The 16,799-nt window shown below is 39.5% G+C and overlaps 1 protein-coding gene across 4 annotated transcripts in view; it reads right to left on the reverse strand.

Moving 5' to 3' along the window:
• The window catches only part of SH3D19 (SH3 domain containing 19), an 81,636-nt gene that overhangs the window by 36,937 nt on the left and 27,900 nt on the right, over nucleotides 1–16,799 (reverse strand). For all 4 annotated transcript variants that reach the window (XM_041427933.1, XM_041427936.1, XM_041427935.1 and 1 more), the window contains one exon: nucleotides 5,146–5,186. In XM_041427933.1, coding sequence (XP_041283867.1) covers nucleotides 5,146–5,186 — 41 coding nt within the window. The remainder of the gene's footprint in view (nucleotides 1–5,145; nucleotides 5,187–16,799) is intronic.

Here is a 16,799-nt window from a genome sequence, read left to right on the forward strand (position 1 = left end):
AAACAGGAAAAACCTAAAAAAAGCCTGAAAGACCTTTTTCCTTTCTTAACATAAGCAAGAAAAAAATCCAGTGAGGTATCTATGTAATCTATCAAGCTCCAAAATTCAAGTAAACAAATCAACTCTCTTGAAAACAACACATTGAAAATATTTATACAAAAATAACTTTCCTAGCTGATATATAAACACGTCTCCTTAAAAGGACTAATGCCCAAGCCATCATATATATTTTCAGAATGTACTCATTTTTCTGGAAAAAAATATCTCTCAAGTATTAATGGAATCAAGTTACTTCCATGTGCATAAACATTTAATATAAACATTTATTTTTTAATGACACTGATAAAGGCCTTCTCTTCTGTCAACATCTCCTCTACTTTTACTGTCATATTATTTTACAACCATACTTTTAGAACATATTTTGTTTTGGAAGCTCTTGAGAAGACTTAAATCCACAGTAGAAACAGAGATAAAAGCTACTGCATCTTCTGGTCTCAGGTGTTTCACAAATGCTAGGGAAAAAAAAAAATACAAACTTTCTAAATAATCCTTGTCCCCAGACTTGCACAGCTTTTATTCCTTCACTATTTTTTAAGATATTAATTTTAATTAAAAAGTGCATGAAAAAATACATGAATTGTTAAAATATAGTATATACCTGACTTAAAAAAAAAAAACACAAGAAAAAAATGTGCAGCCATTTTTCTAACCTTGTGGTCTTTTGAGCCTTTAAGTCCATTCTTCTTTCCCTTTGGGGATTGTCTTGAAAAAGCATACTATTAATTTTTTCCATCAGAAAAATAAAGATTTCAAATTAGGACAGTTTTCAGATTTTAAAAACCTCTCTTCCATCAGGGGAGTCAATGGAAATGTATTTCAGCGCTGCTTTATACACTGACAACTGAAAACAGTTGGTTTCTCAGCTTTAACAATAAGAAATGCTCAGGGTGAGAATCACTAACATTTCCAGAAGCTTATGCTTAGAGGTATGTAAGTAAAACAAGCAAAGTAGCTTCAGAAGGGGAAGGAGAGGAAAATATCAGTGCATAAAAACCTCACTTTTTAATCTTCTAACTTTATTGGTCTTGTGAGGGGAAAAAAAATCAAACCAACTCATACCATTGTCAGTATGGTTTATTTCTATTAGTGTCAATGAGGCACTTTATTGGCCAGTGTCAATGAGGCATCTAAATGTGTTTAACCTTTTACAGAATAAAGTGTTAATGGTAATACTGTAAATGGAGGGCAGATCGGTGACGTACAGATTCCTCTTTTGTACATAGTTCTTAGAAGAACTATTTAGTAGTCTTTTTCCTATTCTTTTTAAACATGTGGAGGCAGAGGGTATCCTATTTGTGCTGCATACTTATGATTCAAATTTTTTCTCGACTGTTTCTTCCCAGGGCCCTACTTTTCAAGCGTACTTAATATGTAATTTGTATTTTAAATACATACATATGGTGCAGGGGGCATTTTAAGGTTTGGGATCAAAATGCCTGTGTAAGTACAACCACTATGACATCTCAAACCCATAAACTTCGATGCTACAGACAAGATGGTGGCAACAGAAGTCTGACATGTACATTTGAGCCTTTAGAAGACAGCTGGGCTAGAAATTACAGTCTTTTGGGAAACCTTTTAAGGCAATACAAAGACAACTGAAGTTATCAAGGATCTGGTAAGAGATAAGGTTCTGTTGTGGGCACTGAGTGCTTCCACAATGTACACACTGCATAACAATATTTGTGTGCTTCCATTAGTAAAACTGTATGAAACACTGAACAGTTTTGTCATTGCAGAGTGTTTTAAAAGCAAGTTTAATTTTGCATTAAAAATTGGAAAGATAGCCTCAAACAGACCAAGCCTTTCTGCAACAAGGACATGTGCTAATATTTAAAAACACACCTTCTTTCAAAGCTTTCTAAAACCATGTTAGACATTTCTTCCAAACCTATGAAATATGGAGACTATTAGACTAAGAAGTCATTTGTTCCACTATATAGATGATTAGGAATAAAGGTTATTCATTACAGTATTTCAGGGAAAGCCTCAAGAGCGGACAAATTCCATCCCTTACCTACAAAGTAATGCAGTTTGAAGAACTGACAGAATGTTCCCATGGAAGAGGCCACACTTGCGGTTTTTGAAATATCAAAGGTGTTACATGACTGCAGAGATCCCTCTTCAGGGAACACTAAAATGATCAGATAATCCTCAAGCCAACACCAGAAAAAAGAGCCTTGATTTCACCCAACATCTGATTAGACTATTTCTGTATGAAATGGTTGTTGTGAAGAAAAGATGCGGAGGTTCAAACTAATTGGAATTTTTCATGCATCTCTGCAATAAGAGAGTTTTCTCCCAAACTGTTTCTTGGCACAAGGGGGAGGTCTTGCTCCTTTTCTGGTTCTGTTTCCAGGCACCTCAAGGAAATATTAGATTGTCTGACACTACAACTGGGCTGACTTAATGCCTGAACATAGCTAAAGGGATGGTGATGCCCAATTCCCCTTCCAAACATGGTTTTTAATTCCTCTTGAGTGAACGTTAGCACTCATGTGACTCCACAGCCAGTTCACAGTGATAAAAAAAATTACCACTGTCTAAGTTTTTGTCTCACTTTACCTCCCTGAATCTGCTTACCTTGGGCTCAGACCACCAGCAGCACACGGGAAGGAACATGCCACCCCCAACAGGAGTCTCTTTCCTGCCTCTGTTTCCTGGCTCCAGCGCTTCTCTGTGCAACTTCAGTGAGGGAACTGACAGAATAATACACTAGGGGGGTTACAGGGATTCTTCTTCCCACCCCCAGGGTAGTCCTCTATACCTTTCTCATAGCTGATCTGTTAGGCACCATAGAGGCTGACACTGCTGCTGAATAAAATCATTGTAACTACATCCTTAGAGCAAGTCCATAGTTTTACTCAAATTTGACAATCATGATTTATGAAGGCACTTCACTCCTTCCTACACCTTTCCTTGGGCTGTGTGTTCCTGCCTCTGCACCATTCCCTGCATTGTGCCAGCCCAAATGTTTGTGCAGATGGGGAAGAGAATGAGGTCACGGAATTGATCTGGTTGGAAAAAAGTGGGAGCCAAAAGAACCTAGGAAGCCCCCAAGCAAAACAAACAAAATGAAAAACAAACAAAACCCACAGCCAAAAATGGCTGCAAAACTGCCAAATGGAAAGCCACAGCTTCAGAGTGCATACAAGCTGTTACACATCCTTCATTCAGCCATGTATTTAATTAGGACAGAATGAGGATAGAACAAGCCCACAGGTTCTTCCAACATTTTAGGATAAGAGACTTGCTTCTGTAGCCCTGCTTCCCAACAACAGACTGGACTGGAAGAGTGGAGAAGTGAGTGAAAATACTGTTCCCCCTTTGTCTCACTACAGCATATGGCTTGCCTCTTTCCCCTTTCTTTGCCATTCTTTGTGCACGTTGCTGTGCTGGCATCGATGGAAACAGCTTCACTGACTTCAGGGGGAGCTGGATAGGAGTGGTGTGTCCAGGCCTGAGACCATCATTAAAGATCCTGGGGTAACTTCTGAAGAGTTGAGATCAAAAGATTACTCCTGAGCAAATCTCATGTTCACATGCTTGCTTCCTTCAGGTTATGTGAGGCTCACTTTTCTGAATCATATGGAGCAGTGAAAGAACTGAAAATGACACCATGTTTCTGCCTGGAGTTGTAGTCAGGGCACCAAAGGAAAATAAACCTTTCTCTCTGGTCACAAGAAATGGAGAGACTTATCAAAACAAAATGACATACAGCATTGTCCACAGGTGGGTAAGTTGAAACCCTGTACATACTTAGCATGTTTCTTCAAAATTTGAGAGTAAGAGCCCAAAGAATCAGGACAGACAGATTTCTACTCTGTTAGGGAAATACACTTGTCCAGAGAATATCATACTTTTTCCAGATTAATGGCAAGGGGAGTTAGGAATTATTCAGTGTCCATTGTAATCTAGGTCCATCCTAACAGCACTGGGTAACGGCATACAAAAAACTATAGTTTCATATACAATGCCTTGCTATGTACATGGATATTATTTTGCTAGCTTATTATCTGAATAATTCACATGGTACTTATATTTCATCATAGTTATTCACATGTTGATAAGTAAGTACCATAAGCCACAGCTTCTTGACTGGATTTTTATGTGATTATGCCTCAAAACAAAGAATCACTTGCTACTGCATTTTCAAAAACAGATATCAAATGCTTAATGATATCGTAGATGATTTCTCAGTTTGGCAAGGTACTGGGGCTTAGGCAGTCTGAATCAATTTCTGACTTCAACTCAAAAGGCCCTCTGTGATCTGGTGCTCTCTGTTTTCCAGTTTCCATCTGTGGCAGCAACAGCACAAATAAAGTGCTGCATTTTAAGGACAGCATCATGCAGACTAGCATTGAGTAAAGCTTTCACGATGGCCTTTCACTACCTCCAATCTAATCCACACTAATGAGTCCCTGACTAATAGGTCCAGGAGAAACAAATCAGTACTACATACACTAATTTATTTTCCCCATAGCAGAATCCTGAGGGTTGTTTCATTAATATGAAATTAAAGTCATTTATAGAAAAGAAATAAAACTGAAAAGGGGAAGAAAGTAACAGCATAAAATACTTTGCAAGATGCATCTAAATAAACTGTCTGCCTGGAAACATCATGAGCAGGGAAAGGGGAAAAGAAATGCTGAAATCAGGGAAGACGAGTTTGGACTTTCATTCAAGATTTATAAACAATCTTTTATTTTCCAAAACAAGCCCAGTACAAGAGTCTAATTGTCCCCAGTACAGTGAATAAGCAGTTGCTGGAGATTTTTACTAAAATGAAACAATCTTCTATTTTGTCAAATGAACTAAAAATTGGGCATATCTAACCAAGCTCTTCAGAGAAAGATCACATCTGTGCACGGATGCATTAGTGCATAAATAAGAAAATGTTAGCAACTGGAAAGAAGGAACAAAAAGATGGTCTAAAAAGAAAGAGAAAGAAATTACAGCCCCTAAGCTTACTGCTTACTTATTTACAGCTACTTTGTTTTTGCATACCAAGTTAAACAGTTACTAAAAATAAAGATGTAGCAATCTTACAACATTACAGTTCTCAAAAAGGAAAAGCAAACTTACATCTCTTGATTGCAGCTCTTATGGATGACAAGGGTCCTTGGCTTATGGAAGAAAAAAGAATTATTAAAACATGGTTAATGTCTCAAAGAGAAAACAATTAAGTAGCACCAAGCAAAAATTTCCCATATAACGTAAAGGATTTGCCAAGCCTGTTTTTTCCGCTGCATTGTTATCTTACAGAAATTTGTCCAAAACTGCTGCACTATAAAACCATACCCAACCCCTTTTAATGAAAACCAGGTTACAGCTTGGCTTCAAAACTCTGCAAAGATAGAAAGCCAATTATTAAATCCATTATGTCTCTCAATTCTGTCTAGAAGTTCACATTCTGTCTCATGTGGGCGTGCATATTCGCAGATTGCAAGTATTTAATGAATTATATTCTCATAAATAAATAAAATTTACACTGTGAAGTAAAAACCTACAAACCTTTGCTAAATATTTTTAACAATTACTTAACAACTTGTCTTCCCTTCCAGTTGAGATAACATTTTTCAGTAATAACTTGGTGGGTGGGGTTAGGAAGACAACATGACCAAATATTTGTTGATACGCAGGGACAGAAAAATGTTTCCTTTTGCCAACTCATCTGTTTTCTTAGTAAGACTAAGATTTCTGATGCCTCTCCTCTGAATGTTCTATTTAAGAGATACAGCAGCCCCTACTATTTCTGCAGGTAAAAATCAAATCCAATTTGGGATTACCACTTTCAGAAATGTTGCAATTTGAATAACATGGTATTAATATTCTTCCACTTCGTGCTAAGCTGCAGAGGAATTAAAATAACACAAACAAACAAACCAACCAACCAATTCAGAAGAGAAAGGTTTTTTCTCTCTTTTAAATGCAAGAGATAAAGAATATTTATTGGCGAGAAGCCTCTGGAAGAGCTGAATGGACTTTTTAAAGGCTGAAAATAAATAGACTATGTCTGGTTCAAATTAATACAACATCTTAACAACAAAACAAAGGTATACTAATCAAGCCTTTTCCAGAAACGTTCCAACACCAGACTCAATCAGCAAGAATGTTAGTACAGGGAGTGCATTAGCATTTTAAGTCTGCTCTTGTGCACCACACCAACTCTGTCAGGGCTCAGTTTAGCTCCACATGCACATGATGGCTGCAATTCCTCAGTGTGATGAAGAGTGGGGAGATTTGGAGGAGAGAAGAAAGAGAGTCAAAAAGGATGTGGATGAAAACGTCCTCCCGCTACAGACATTCTGGAAACTAATTAAGACTAGAAATGAACGTTGCTCTGACTGAACTGTTTTCTGAAACAGTCTGGCTAGTCTAGGATAAACAATGCCTATTTGTCTGGTTTCAGAAACAGTTCAAATGTGGCTTGGCCCCAATCCACACTGCTTGCAAAGCTGCTTTAGAAAACATTTCTAACAGTCATATTTCACTGTGCATTTTTAGCAGAAAAGGGTTCTAGTTTTCCTTCAAAGTGTCCCATCAAAATACAGCCTTATCTTTAAGAAACACTTTTAGTTGTGTGTTCCTTACATATGTACCCCAGACTCTTTCCTTAGCTCCTCATATTTCAAGTCTCTTTCTTTTGGATGTTCATTTTTGAAGCTTTAATTTTGCTTTCATTTCTCTGAATATCTACATTCTTTAGGGTTTTAATCGTATTTATTATCAGACAGGAAGGAGACTGAAGTCTGGTAACATAAAATCTGAATTCTCCTGGAGCAGCAGTAACTTTCCATACTAAGAATTCAGGATTTACTTAAGTTTTATTGGCAGAAATTAGAAAATCTATGAGGTACACGCATTCAAGTATCAGTAAGAACTAAAAGAAACAAGTTCTTTCTTCCACTGGTAAAAGCTCTTTGACCCATTGCAATTTGCCTCAGAATCTGATAAACACTTTCATATAAAAGCAAATACTTTTGGCTGGAAGTCATAGGAGTTGTCATGCAGACACAAGTTCAAGCTTTCCATATGGCATGAGGACCAAAAGGATACATAAAAACATTTTTAAAATGAAAATGTAAAGAACAAAGAAGTAAAATCTCTCATGAAACCTACCTAGTGAAGTTAAAGAATGGATATATCAAGGGCAGCAAGACAGCCCAAATGTACAACTATCTGTAATTTAGAACCCACGATAACATGGTTCTATTAGAAAATTTATGAGCTCACAGGCAAAACAAGCTGTTAGAAGACAGTTTTTCTTTTCCACTTTCCATTAACAGGTCACTCATCAACAACCTTTTGGCAAAGCACTACATTTCCTACCCCCAGGAGAGTCTGATTCACATCTAGCTTACAATTATTTAAGCCCTTTAAAAATATGGAAATGACAGTAGACACATTTTTTTTTCCCCGTGAAGTCCTGTAAAGGAACTGCAAACTCCATAACTTTGTTATATACTAAACCCCAGTAATTGAAATAAGATGCTGTTCTTGGGGCAGCTGGTGATTTTACCCATACCTTATGCTGAGCCTACCCATCCCTGCTCCATAGGAAGCAATTCCTGGTCTCTTATTCTGTGTTGCAAAGAGAGAAGTGATAAGGTTACTAATAACCTCCTCTGCTCCACAGTTAATGACATGTTTTCTCTCAAGCCATTCAAATAATTAACATAACCAAATCAAATTTAATTCTCCTATTTGATGAGGTAGGAGCTGCAGCAATTACTGTACTGCATGGCTCTTGCCTCTTTCCCACCTCCTCCTCCTGTTCATAAGGCACAGCAATGAACCAGAAGTCAGGAAAAAAAATCCTCACAAATGTACATGGCAAGGAAATATTAATCCATCCATAATGCAACTCCCCCCACAACTACATGAGAACACCCGAGGGGACAGTGTGACAATAACTAGCTGTAGGGCACTAGCTCCTGTGCCACCCTGCAATGTACACAAGCAAAGTTCAAACTCTTATTGCTGGAAGAAAACCGTGCAGACAGCAGGAAGTTCCAAAGTATTAAAGAATCTCATAAACATTAGCAACAACACCAGAGTCGTATCTAATATGGAGTAAGTAAAAATGCAAACTAGCCATCCAACCCACCCCCTCATCTTCTAGCAGGAAGGACTGAACAACCAGAGCAACTCCTCTGACATCTGACATTTATCCTAGACCTTGCTAACCGTTGATTTAAATCACAAACTTTGTTTCATTTCCAGCTAAGGCAACAGCTTTGATGAGCATCCCCTGCCAGCTCCTCAAAACCCACACTGAACCCAGAAAAACCCACTCAGTAAGTTCAGAGGGGATCTGTAAGTTGCTGTGCCTGCTATGCTGAAAGCAGTTGGGTACTTCAAGTCGGCAGCAATATGAAAAGGGTCCTACGGGTCACCATTTCTGAAAGATAAAGAACCTGGAGTGGTGTGTTTCAAGTTGTTAAACACCTACTCACTCTTTCTGGCAGGCTCTACTCTGGGTTTCAAGAACAGGTTTTCTAAACATAAATACTTGAGAAAAATGTTTCCAAAGCATATTTCAGATCTATGCATTAAGGAAATAAAATTGCCACAAGGTAGACTGGGCAAAGAGCTGTAAACTGTTCAGTGGAGTAAGTGCACGTACTGTGTATAAACCATAGTTTCTCCCTCATGCGGGGCTCTGCTTCAACACTTCCTTGACTGACCACTGTCTCTCTTCAAACACAATTTCAGTGTAGCTACCAGGTTTCTCAGAAGGCTGCTCCTGCAGAGTGACACCTGACCCAACACAGTGACTGTGTGAGCATCACTCACCTCAGCAGTCCCCACAGAGCAGAGAAGGAGGTGCTGTTTAAGTGGAATACAGCTCAAATCACACAGCCATCTCCAAGGGAGCAGGCAGGGAGCTGTGTCTGCCCAGAGCAGGACAGCTACCTAAGCCAAGAGGCCTGGAGATTCTGGGCTATCTTTCACCCACCTGGTCCTTTAGCTGGTTCAGGAGCAGCAGAGTCTCCAGTCCAGTGGAGGTCACCTCATGAGCACATTCCCACAAGCTGCCTGACAGTGAGTCTGCTTGGCTGTTGAGTAGGCAGAGGACTGATGGATTTTACTTGCCTCTGGAGATCACAAGCAGGACTGGCTTGTGACTGTCCCCGTCCTGCCTTTGAGCCTACCCATAGCCATCTAGGGAGGGTCTCCCCTGGCTATCTACAGCCTTCTGCTCTAAAGATTGTGATACTGCTTGGGACACAGAAGACATCCCAACCTACTAGCCTGTCCCAGCCTCTCTTTGTCATCTACTTACACACCCTCCTATTAGCCTGCACTGGATTCTCAGCAGGAAATGAGCAGCCCTTCACATTGCCTGCTCTCTTTATCAGAACCGGGACCTTCAGTTTATTTATCTAAACTGACATAACAATGAATATTCTACAGGAAAACTGACTGCACTTTTTTCATACATCACTCTAGACATACATAAAAGCCTAAAGGGGAAAAAAGCCAACAAAAATAATGAAAAAGAATGATCACTTGTTCTAAAAAATTAGTATTCTCAAGCATCTATTCCAACATCTAGAAATTTATCCTTTTGTCAAGTCATATCAAGCTTTTCATAAAGTATCAGTCCTTAGGTTCACACACCCATGTAAAAGAAACGTACATTGTGATGGTTATTGACCCTGCTTTATACCCACACACAGAGTAAAAATAATTAAAATGTTGCTATTTTTAATGTCTTGTGACTTCTTGGAATGTGAGCCAAGAATTTTAAAATAGCTCATGCTGAAATTACTGTAAGGCAAAACACTGGTTTAATAAAAAGCATCATATATTCCTCACAGTTACTTTAGAAATCATGCCATCTTTGTAACAGCCAGTGTACTACAGTACAACATTCTAAAAACTTATTAGAAGACATTACTCCAAGCACAAAATGTTTTAAATGTCACCTAAAATATTTCACTGCAAACTGAATTACATAAAGATGTTAATAACTTAATAGCTAAATTAGGGGTGGTGCAAAAGATAGATTTACCACCACCTGCAGGCCAAAGACAGACTTACTAGTTCTACCAAAAAGTTCCTAAAGCTAAAACAGAAGACTCACAGGTATCCCAAATTCATGATGTGGGTGCAGTAGACAGAATTGTATTAATCCTGTGGAAGTCAATTCACACTGAAAATGCACCCACAGTGGTCAGCTGCTTCAATGCCTCCATTGGTGAGGAGCCCCAGTCCTCCAGCTGATGGTGTAAACTAGCTGACATGGCACATGGAGTCCAGGTGCACTTTCCCCATCAGTGTCAGAGAAGCAGACCGTGCACAGCATTCCCCACGCTCACCATTTCTTGTGTTGGTGCTGGCACGGTCACAAGTCTGCTGGATCAGCCATGTGGTTTTGTTAACAACAAAGAATCCCATCCCAAATATCCTGATTAATTTTCAGCCAGACAGGCCAACTGCTCCAGCTGGCTGCAGAGCCACATGAGCATGAGGGTGGCACCAGAGAAGCAACGGGAGTGGACGGGGAGGCCAGCAGCAGTCCTTGGGGTAAGCAGTTCAACCTCCACTGACAAAACAAACCTTAAGTCCATAACTCTGCCACTAATCTGACAGTAAATCACCAAATGTTGGCTATACCTCATGTCAGCTGCTCTTCTCATCCTTCAGTATCAGCTGATCCACTCTTTATATTTTTTTTTCCTGTTAGTGCTGATCATCCATATTAGCTCACTAGGAGATCAGACAAGCACCAGAACAAACACAGCAGCCTGTTGGCAGCAGCCTGTCCCCACAGTCTTTCTGTAAAATGAACATTTGCATGTTCTCTGCTAGATCATTGTCCTGTCCCTGCAGGTACAGGAGGCTGGAAAAGATCTAGTCACCTAAGAAATTACCTGCTTAATAGTATAGATAGGTCATCTAGAAATTAAGACTTATCCCTGCACAACTTTACTTCTCTCTTGGGTTCAGCCCCACAAGCAAGAAATCCTGAACCAGTAATTAAGTCCAGCAACAATTCAATCCTCATCAGTATGCTGAGGATGTCTGCTTCTGCATCACTTAATGAATGCTACAACTGTGACTTCCCACTGTCTGGACAAGTGAGGATGTAGTTAAGCAGCAGCTAAAATCCAGCTGCTCAGCTAATTAAAACAGCTCAAATTGATCAGCATAGGGAAATCCTTTCAGGAATTGCTCTCTAGCTGTTTCTTCAACTACTTATTACATATTCATGTGCTTGTCACTGTCATACTTTGGGATCGTATTTTAGCAACAAAACCTTCAATTTTAAGGCAGAACACAGGCAGGAAGTCAAAGCAAATCATGGCAGCAGATGATAACATTTCACACTTCAATTCTCACAGCAGCCTACAAGTCATGAGGTTACAACCGCTTCCACATTTAATAACGTCCAGCTTAAACCCTGAAGCTGAAACACCTTGCAAATTTTTTGTGAATCTGAGTCACCTGGTTTGTGTGCACCCTGAGCTAACTCTTTCCTGATCCTGAGCTACAGACATTCTAGATAAATTTCCTACAGCATTTTCTTTCAGTCAACAACCCAAACTGAACTGCCCCTAACCCCAAGGTGACTGTATAAACACAGCCATTCCAGAAAGGCAAATGCCTAGAGTATGATTCTAGTCATTCTCAGTCTTCATCGCGTATTGACTGGTTTCAGCTCCCAATAAAATGTATGCTACAAGAAGACATTGGCCCTCCCGTAACAGCTAAAAAGGCTCCCCACTATGCCATCTATCAACATATCACACTCATTGTTATGATAAGCCAGCTAGTATGTTTTGATTAAAATTAGTAAAAAGTATTTATGATTAATGGCAATTTAATCTCGGTAGTAAATAATTTTAGCAGTAGAAAACACCTATAATTTTAAAAATAACATAACAGCAGTGCAGCACTATAAATGTAAATTAAAGTATCACTGAATTGTTATAGTGATAGGGACAGGATATTTGGGCCCAGCCAGGATTACACTCAGACACAAAAGTAACAGTTAAAAAACAGAAAGAAAGAACCAGCGCTTTCAAACAGAAGAATTTAGATATAAAATGCAGCTTCTGCTGATGGAAATACTTTACCATTAAAGTCTACAGAGCTTCTGCATTTGCACATGAGGAAAGATGACAGTGCCCTACTTTTACAGTTCAAGAGTACAAAACAAAGCCTATTTCTGAAGAATGGTTTTTTGATTCAACTATTTGCAGTTGCATTTCAGTCAGTAAATCAAAGCCTTCTCTAGCCACTGATGGGGACATTCTGCTTGCTTCATACATCTCTGTACATCAAATATAACCTGGTGGCTAAATGAGCTCCAGAACCTTTGTAACTGACATCACAGATGAATAAAACCTGGTTTAATCATGAAGGATGAACAGGACAAAGGCATAAAGAAAACCAGTAAATCTGGATCCACAGGATTCAAGATGTCTTTACAGGGCTTTAACTGTTATAAAGCATGAATATTAGATTTCCTTCAAATAGTTTCTATATTTCATAGAACATATGAGTATAGTGGTAAGATTATCTTTAAACTATTGTAAAGGGAAAAAGTGGTATGTCAATGTTCTCATCTGACTAGAAACACTACTAATGACTGTAATAAAATAGGTAACACTACTTTTATAGCAGTGAGTATCTTAAATCCCTACTAAATCATTTATCTGCAGATCAGCAAAGAGAAAGCAATAGGGAATGGGTGGGGAAATCTCCCAAATAAATTAAAAGATGGGTCTATTTCAGCTGGACTTTTGAAAACAGAGGAACTTCAGAATAGAAACACAAAAGAACATTGCTCCAGAGAAGAACAAGCAAGAACAAAAGGGTGTTGACTGCAAGGGCAAGAACTCAGCGAGACCCAGATGATGCATATGCTAGAGGTGAGGAATCCAGTGGAGAAAGCTCAGGTGCTTGCAAGTATACAGACTTCAAAGACATCACAGCAGTAATCAGACCAAGGCAAAGGTTGATTTTGCCTAGGTATGTTTGTTTCCTGTGTAAAAATCTGTAAAAGATATGCCCACTTGCTTCAATTACTGTGCATCCTTTGAGAGGAAACTACAGTAATAAGGAAGGAGTTCCTGGGGAATCTTGAGGCAACTGAGGCCTCTGACAGGTGAATCATTGAGTCTCACTTCCCAGGAACACTACTAAATAGGTTCTATACTCAGCAGTCAAAATAGTATCTGGATCTTGCCTAGTCAAAGATTAGCAGCACAAATTCCAGCACTGCAATATAAAAGACAGATGTTTGGGATCTAAAATGTAAAGTTCAACCTAACCCACAGAACTGGGATTACAAGAAGCATTCAGTACTGGGGTGACCTCAGTGCCAAAAAATCAGTTTAACGCCTTTGAGAATTTCAAAGTACAACAAACTGCCAATGCCAAGTTCTATGAAAAGTCCCATGTCATAGGATTTCTGTGCTCCTTCAGCCTAATTCAACTTCTTTGTAAGCCAGCTGAGTCAAACAAGCAGCATGAAATGTGCTGGAGTTTAACCTTTAGTTGAGTGAGGAAACAAAGGGAATTTCCTCATTGTTTTAATTATAGAGGTGTGTTGAGAGTAAAGGCATTTGTTGTGAAGGACCAGCCCACATGACAGAAATATTAATACATATGCACAAAACACAGTGAAGCTTTAACTGAGTGCTTAAAATGAGAACCAAAAAAACCCCAAAACCTCTTGTACAACATAAATGCGAACCAACAGCCAAAAGATGTGTTTAAGAATACTCCAAGGTCATCCATATAAAGAAACATACTGGTTTCAAATAGGCCATTTGTACTTATAAACAAGTAATTTAACAAGGAGCAGAAACACTAATTTTCAGCCCTCTTACATTAAAATCTCACAAAAGTAAAACTATCTTCATGCATGATCACATCTCCTTGCAATGTACTGCTGATTCACGCAGTTACACCCTACAGTATGAGATCCATGAACTTTTAACAGTGCAGAATGCACAGTGCACAGAAACTGTCAAATAAAATCTCATAACCACACCCTTCATTGGGCCTGTCTTTCCAGAAGGTACCCTGCATGCAGCTCAGTCAGAGAAATGGCATGTTTTCCTGAACACTTTTCTCCTGCCCTTCTTGAAATGCTTCCTTTTCTTCTATGCCACAGATATTCATAAAGCTTTTGGTTACAAAATACAGAAAATGATTCACCAGAAATTTGCACTACACAACAACGAACCAGTCACATATCTGTATTACAGTCACATATCTGTAGGAATGCAATGTTTACCTCTGAGTTTAAACACGACCTTAAACTTCAGTCCTTTTTATACATTCACAGTGACCCAGCAACTCTGAGTTTAAGGTCAACTCCAAAAATATATGCATAAAAGATTATTTTTCAAATATTTTTAATTCTGATTCTATAAGAAGGCTGGTAAGGTATAGTGTATAGGTAAAGTTAACACCTTTGCAAGCCCAAGCTGGAGAAAAGCATTCAAGTTTATACATACTGAAATTATTTTCCAAGAGTGAAATAGAAGCATCGACCCACAGAGCCAAAGACATTTCTAAAATCATTCTGATGCCTACAAAACCTGCACCTATCCCACTGCAAAATCCTGATAGGTGGGAACAGCACTGAATTTGCTGTAAGAACAAAATACCTACCTCAACAACCGAGAGAAGGCTTTTAACCTCTGGGGACATTTCTCCAGAGATCTCATCTTTGAGCAAGTCACCATGCAAACATACTACAAGACAAAAGGAACTCCCTCCACCCTCAATCATATATCCTGGCTGTCTTACAACATCATGGACCTCAAATTATATGGCAAGACAGTAAATACTGCAGCCTCTAATGGATGATTACAACTTGGAAGAAATAATCACTATCATTTTTTGCCACCCAACTAAATTTAGCTTCAGAAACAAACACCTTGTAGAACAGATTGAACCAGACCTTGTCAGAGCCACAGCCATAAAAAATACGTCTCCAAAATATTTCACAGCCACAGATATCAATGCCCTTCCCTCACCTGTAAGTATTCCCCAAACAACGGCTCTATCACATGCTCCACCATGCACTTCAATCAATGTGCCACATGTCATCAGATTAATTAGGCAGAGGAAATTAAAAAGAGCCACAAAGTATCAGCCAACTCCAGCAACTGAAAAAAACCCAGAAAAACCAGTGACCAGTGGGGTTACCCTTCTCTTACAAGGACCTCCTCATCTCTGACCTTTAACCCTTGATCCATAATTTTTACAGGGACAGGTGTAGAAAATAAATATTACTTTTTTTTTAATCTCCAGTTCAACTTAAAGGCCTTGAATTACCTGAAAGCATATAATTTCTCTAATCTTCACTCTCAGTGATGCCCTTAATTCCAAAGGCAGTAAATAATTCCTGTACTTTTTCTCATATCAGTCAACCTTCTTGCCTATTGCTAACATGCCTCTAGGCCTCCAAAAGTAATAGTGACCTTTTCCTTAAGACTACCTCATTGATTAACATGATCTACTTAAAAGCAAAACAACACCATGTTAACTTTCTCAAGAAGCAGCAATGCTGTAGGGAATGACAGCTCAGTCTCTTACACTACACAACACAGAAATCATTATACAAAACTAGCAGACACCAAGCTCAAAAGAGCAAAAGAGACTTTTCAATATGCAATGTGAGGTTAAGCTTTGGCACTGCTTGCCATACAGTAGGTGCTAAAGTGTGGATGAATTCAAGAAAACCCTAATGAAAACCTACTGTTGGCTAATGAATACAAAATATCACTTCTCTCAGAGAGCAATACCAGCAGGGCAAGGGGGGTGATCCTGCCCCTCTGCTCAGCTCTGGTGAGGCACATCTGGAGTGCTGTCCAGTTCTGGGCTCCTCATCACAGTAGAGACAATGTGCTCCTGGAGCATGTCCAGAGAGGGCAACAAAGATGATGGTAAGACTGGAGTATCCCCCTTAAAATAACAGGCTGAAAGAATTGAGCCTGATTCAGCCTTGAGAAAACTGAGAGGGGACCTCATAAATGTCGCAGTATCTGCAGGGAGGATGACAAAAGAATAGAGCCAGGCTCTGCTCAGTGGTGTCAAGCAAGAGGACAAGAGAGAAGGGACAGAAGCTGATGCACAGGAAGTTCCACTGAGCATAGGAAAGAACTTTTTATTGTGCAGGTGACTGTGCCAAATTGTCCAGAGAGGTTCTGGAGTCTCTCTCACTGGAGATACTCAAGAAGCATCTGGACACAATCCCTGCAATATGCTCTAGCATCACCCTGCTTGAGCAGGGTCCTTCACCCGGGTCACAACAACCCCAGGCACTGCTACAGGCTGAGGGAAGAATGGTTGGAAAACTGCCTGGTGGAAAAGGGCCTGGGGATGCTGTTGATAATGTTTGAACATGAGCCAGAACACATTCAGGTGGCCTTCCAGGCCTGTCTCAGAAACAGTGTGGCCAGCAGGACCAGCACAGTGACTGTCGCTATGTACTCAGCCCTACTGGGGCCAAACCTTGAATTCTGTATTTAGTTTTGGGTCCCTCACTACCAGATGGACACTGAGGTGCTGTGAGTGTCCAAAGAAGGGCAACAGAACTGGTGAAGGGTCTGGAGCACAAATCTTGAAACAAGCAGCTGAGGGTGTCGGGGGTGTTTATCCTGGAGAAAAGAGGCTCGTGCCAGACCTTATTGCTCTCTATAACCACATGAAAATAGGTTATATCAAGGTGAGGGGGTCTCTCTCTTCTGCCAAATAACAAGGAA

This window comes from Onychostruthus taczanowskii, unplaced genomic scaffold, assembly GCF_017590055.1.
Source record: "Onychostruthus taczanowskii isolate IOZ18803 unplaced genomic scaffold, ASM1759005v1 scaffold12, whole genome shotgun sequence".
Classification (NCBI taxonomy): domain Eukaryota; kingdom Metazoa; phylum Chordata; class Aves; order Passeriformes; family Passeridae; genus Onychostruthus; species Onychostruthus taczanowskii.